Below are 4,970 nucleotides of genomic sequence, written 5' to 3'. Positions count from 1 at the left end.
CTAAATACCATAAAAGTGGTATCGATGGATTCCTCTCAACCTCTACTGTTCATATATAGTGGAAATCATGCACGATTCCACCTCTGGACCCCACAATCTGGGTCTTTTTTAAGGCACTTTGTGCTAAATTTAAACATGCCTGTGTTTACGTATTTACGGCTAGCAACAAGCTGTGGACTGGATACCCCCAATGAATTACCTACATGCGCTGTTATGTTCTCTAGATAGATGGCGCACTATTCCCCATTGTTTACAGTATGATTATAGAGCTGACTTTAAAACTAGGCAAAGTGAGGTAGGTAGTTGGGTTAAGGTTTTTGTGAAAAAAGGGGGTCCAGGGGGGGCGAAGCCCCCCTTGGCTAGTGCTAACTTCAAAACTAGGCAAAGTTAGGTAGGTAATTGGGTTAAGATTTTGCATACGAAATATGGCCGGAATTCATATTTTACCCCGCAATTTCCCTGATCTACTTCATGCCCTCCCCTACTATCGGGACCCAGATTGTGGGGTCCAGAGGTGGAATCACGCATTATTTGCACTATAAATGAATAGTAGAGGTTGAGACGAATCCATCGATGCCACTTTTATGGTATTTAGTGACGTGGCGTTATTCAGAAAATTTACCATGGAAAATTTAAAGTAGTCCCTATTTTAATAACATTTCCCAAAAAAACTGAAGTTCCCAAAGTAATGCTTAAAATCCAAAGATTTTTTAATGTTCATTCTAATTGAACTTATTAAAAAAAAAATATAACTGAATTTCCTTTATTTTGGCCTACTTTTATGACAAGCGCTGTTTATCAGTGATATTAGTCTATTCCATCATGCACAGAAATGACAGGTCGATTGGCATTGTGTGATTGTGGCCATGTCTAAAATACAGGAATCATTATCATAGCACAAGTAATTAAGTAGAGTTTAATAGATACACCATAGTTGATTTCAAAATGGTTAAATAATTTTTTTTATGATGGAAAGGCCTATAATTGTATGTCCAGACTTTTAGTGTTATAGTGTCTAGCTAAAGCTTCTACCTCTATACTTTGTGTACTGGAAAAAGCCAACATGCCTCCACATATGTGGCAAGGTAGAGCTTGGACTAATTTCAGAGTTAATGATAAATTGCCAGTGAGGTCTGCAAGCTCTGTCTTGCCAGGCTTTAGGGTGCTAACCGGCATGGAGGCATTAGAAGAGTACATAGACCAGTAGTGGTAATTTGTAAGTTTAACTTCATTGAGAGGTAATGTCACCTGAACTAATATGATCCTAGTTTGCAATCCTGTTAGATGGTAATGTGGTCAAGTTGGTTTGTAAGACTTATTATAGGCATTACAATTAGTTGGATGTTTTAATCCTTGTTATGGAGAATATTTAACAGTACACATGTAAGAACTTTTTCCTACTCCCTTTAGTAGTGGAAGTCACTCCAATTGCAGACTGGGAAATCAAATGACTCACACTTAATGTTCCACTACTGTTTAACAATGTTTAATCTTGGGTTGTGGTTGGGCTTATTAGTGTGGGTTGTTTGTTTGCCCTGCCATCTCTGATGATTCCAGCAACAAGGGAGGGAAGAAATTAATGTTTGCAGGTTTACATCCACTTATCTTAGTGAACTTTGAGATGTGTGCGACAAAATTTATATTTTTTTTACACTATAATTTGTTTTTTAAATATTGTGCGCTATACATTGATAGCTAGTTAACTTTCTTTTTTTGTCAGTCTTTGCAAATTGTAAGTTTAAAAGTTAGTGACTTTGTAAAATACCTACCTTTCATCACTGTGATTATGACTGTGTGTGTATGGTTTGGATCTCCATGGCTGCTTACATCAAATAAGAAACTAGTCCAAGCTCTATCCAGGTGGAATGTGGTTTGTTGGCCTTTGCTGTAGTGCCAACAATGCTTTGAAATATTGATCCTGTATACATATAATTTTTGCAACAATATTATTAAAAACCAGATAAAAAATCTTCATTTTACTTAGGCTCATCTTTTTATTATCATCTTTGTTCTTAAGCTTCCCCAACAGCTGTAGTACCCTTATGGATTTTTCATTTTTGACTATAGGCAAAGGTTAACAGCTGTCTTATAATTGGAGAATTAACTTTACACTTTAAAAGCATTTACTTGGTTTTAATTTTCAGCTATGTCTTTTTACATATTCATTTTATTCAAAGTCAGTCATCTTTCTTGCATTCATCATTAAGATTCAAAGGGCGTGCAAGATCTCTCTAAATGACTTATGTTAGACACAGCTTTGCCTTTGGGAAGAGGTAATTCCAAGGCAGTAAAGAAAAAGTTTAGCAGCAGATGGATTTTCAGATTTCTGATCACAAGATATCTAGGACTGCAGAAGGATTTACTAGCAAGGAATTGAATGTTTATATTTTCTTTCCAGGCCGCAGTGTAGCCTATGCACAGGAAGATGAAGTAGATGGGGAAGAGGATGACATCATTGACGACGAGGAGGTTAATGTTGACGATGGGACAGATTCGGAAGTAGAACAAGTGGATGGGACGGAAGAAGAGGAAGAGGAAGAAGAATTGACTGCAAAGGGATCCCCAGATGCTGACACCATCATCTACTTCACCAAGCCTGTTGGCACTGGCTCAGGTCAGTGTGGATGCCTGGGTTTTGTTGTTTGCAATATTTTAAGGAGGTTGATTGGACACTGATGGAACATATCAAGCTAGAAGCTACACCTAGAGATCTTATATAGAATGAAATTATACTGATAGGTCTTTATTACCTCTGTCCATTCCCCCCTTCCACTCTCTCTCTCTCTCCCGCTCTCCCACCCCCCCTTTTCATCTCCCTCCACATCCTTCTTTCTTTGGCATCTTTAAATATTCTCATTATTCTCATCTCATCGTTTCCACAGACCTGCCAGCTGGTAAACTTGTTGAGTTCCTTGTGGGCTTCACAAACAATGGTGACAAGGACTTCATCCTGGATGCCATTGATGCCTCCTTCCGCTACCCCATGGACTTCAACTTCTACATCCAGAACTTCACTGCTATCCCCTACAACCGTGCCGTGAAGCCCCGCCAAGAAGCCACAGTTATGTATTCCTTCTACCCTGCCGAAGCCTTTGCTGGACGTCCCCTCGGCTTGACTGTCAACCTTGCTTACCATGATGCTGTGAGTTTATAACTTTTCCCTTAGATGATCATCTTTAAATTTGGCAGATGTATTTGAAGTTTTGATAGGATTTTAAGGAGTTGGGAAATGGTGGAAATTACAATATATGCTAGACCTATCTTTTATTTTTTTACAAGAGAACACTGCATGTGTTTTCCTTGATGCAGTTTTATCCACAAAAAAATATAACCAAATGTTTAATATAACATGATACTGATGCAGTAATGGTTTTAATTCATTTTAACTTTTCTTCATTACCACCAGGATGGCAATGTGTTTGTTGATCCAGTATTCAACCAGACCGTGAACATTGTGGAAGTCGATGAAGGAATGGACGGAGAGACCTTCTTCCTCTACATCTTCATGCTTGCCTTTGCTGTGCTGCTCCTTGTGGCTGGCCATCACTTTCTCTCCTCATTCGGTCGCAGGCGAGGTGGCAAGAGGCACGCCGTTGAAATGGGTACCAAGAAGAGCAACAGTGTTGACTATGACTGGCTACCCAAGGAACTCCTCAATGAGATCAGTAAGTTTGCACTTTTATGAGCAGATGGAAGCTATCCTTGAAGTAATATAAAGTAATTTATTTACTCTTAGGTCAGATAAAATATTTATACCAGTAAGACGCATCCTGTGTACAATGCACTCATATCTGTTCAATCTGTGTTGCAGAGAAGAGCCCACGCCAGTCTCCCAGGCAACGGAAGGCAGCCCGTGAGGCTAATTCTAAGTAAACCTATGGAGTTGACCTCGAAGGACACCCAAGTAGCTGTCCTAGAGGAAGATCCTGATGAACAGCAGAGTTACCATCATTCGTGCTGTGATCAAAGTGGAAGGCGGCACACTCCGTTTTCAGGGGTGGAAAGCCTGGGCGATTGTCCACTTTGGGTCATGATTACCTTCGATCATGACGTGTGGCTATTATTGAAATGTTTGTTCTTTTCATATGACAATCAAAACCTTGTCAATGTCTGGCCACCAGAAACACTGAGAAACAACTGTAAGCAAGATGAGTTACTAGTTACTATATGAATAGCCCCCAGAGTTATCTTCGGGTACGGTGACTAACAGCAGGAAAGGTCCACATTCACACTGTGTTGTTAGGCGTCATATCAAAAGATTCCTTTGGGGGCAGAATTTCAACATTCGTTGGTTGTGGATGTTGTTAGCTATAAATAGAAAATGGAAGTAATGTCCTTGTTGCTATTTAAGTATGGAAAAATTGGACCAATAAAGCTTGCTGAATCGGTGTTCAGTGTGAACAAAAATCGTTTATACTTTTTCATTATACCCATAAAATAATTTTTTTTGTTCAGTTCAGTTCGCCTAGGCTTTATGCACAAAGTCAGCCTGTCATTTCATTTGAAATATTAAATCCAAATGTCATTTAAATACAAATTTTATTTAAATATTTATCCATTCCCAACACTAATGTAACTAACTATAAGCATTTCTTGCTACATAACATTTTGTATAAATATATTAAGGCTTGCTGACTTATACAATGTGCAATATCAAAGTAACGGCTATAGTCTTAATTAAAAAGAATGTAACTCGGTTTTAAAGACGTAATCAATCATGATTAATAACGCATAAATGTTTACTAGTTAAACATTTCCTCAAACGAATGAAGTACTATACTTAACTGTATTCCTAAAACTTTCAATCCTAATAGATAGACCTTAACTACTAATACATCCTCACATCTGAGCTCTGCCCCGCAGGCTGGATCTTCACTCAGCAGTGGTTAACCCATTGCGGGCGGGGTAATAGATTCATTTGCCCAGCCTCCAGGATTGTTTATTTTAGAGCTTCACGCAACATACTTTGA

The 4,970-nt window shown here is 38.7% G+C and overlaps 1 protein-coding gene across 1 annotated transcript in view; it reads left to right on the top strand.

Moving 5' to 3' along the window:
• The window catches only part of l(1)G0320 (signal sequence receptor subunit 1 l(1)G0320), a 5,339-nt gene extending 927 nt beyond the window's left edge, over nt 1-4,412 (top strand). The window contains exons 2-5 of the mRNA XM_043038116.2: nt 2,399-2,614; nt 2,883-3,142; nt 3,407-3,665; nt 3,812-4,412. Of these exons, the coding sequence (XP_042894050.1) occupies nt 2,399-2,614; nt 2,883-3,142; nt 3,407-3,665; nt 3,812-3,873 (797 nt within the window). The 3' untranslated portion in view covers nt 3,874-4,412. The remainder of the gene's footprint in view (nt 1-2,398; nt 2,615-2,882; nt 3,143-3,406; nt 3,666-3,811) is intronic.
• The last annotated feature ends 558 nt before the right edge of the window (nt 4,413-4,970 follow it).

The sequence above is a fragment of the Penaeus japonicus genome, unplaced genomic scaffold, assembly GCF_977035675.1.
Source record: "Penaeus japonicus unplaced genomic scaffold, GWHDUDI00000001_assembly GWHDUDI00000031, whole genome shotgun sequence".
Classification (NCBI taxonomy): domain Eukaryota; kingdom Metazoa; phylum Arthropoda; class Malacostraca; order Decapoda; family Penaeidae; genus Penaeus; species Penaeus japonicus.
This window is presented reverse-complemented; position numbering and strand designations above follow the sequence as displayed.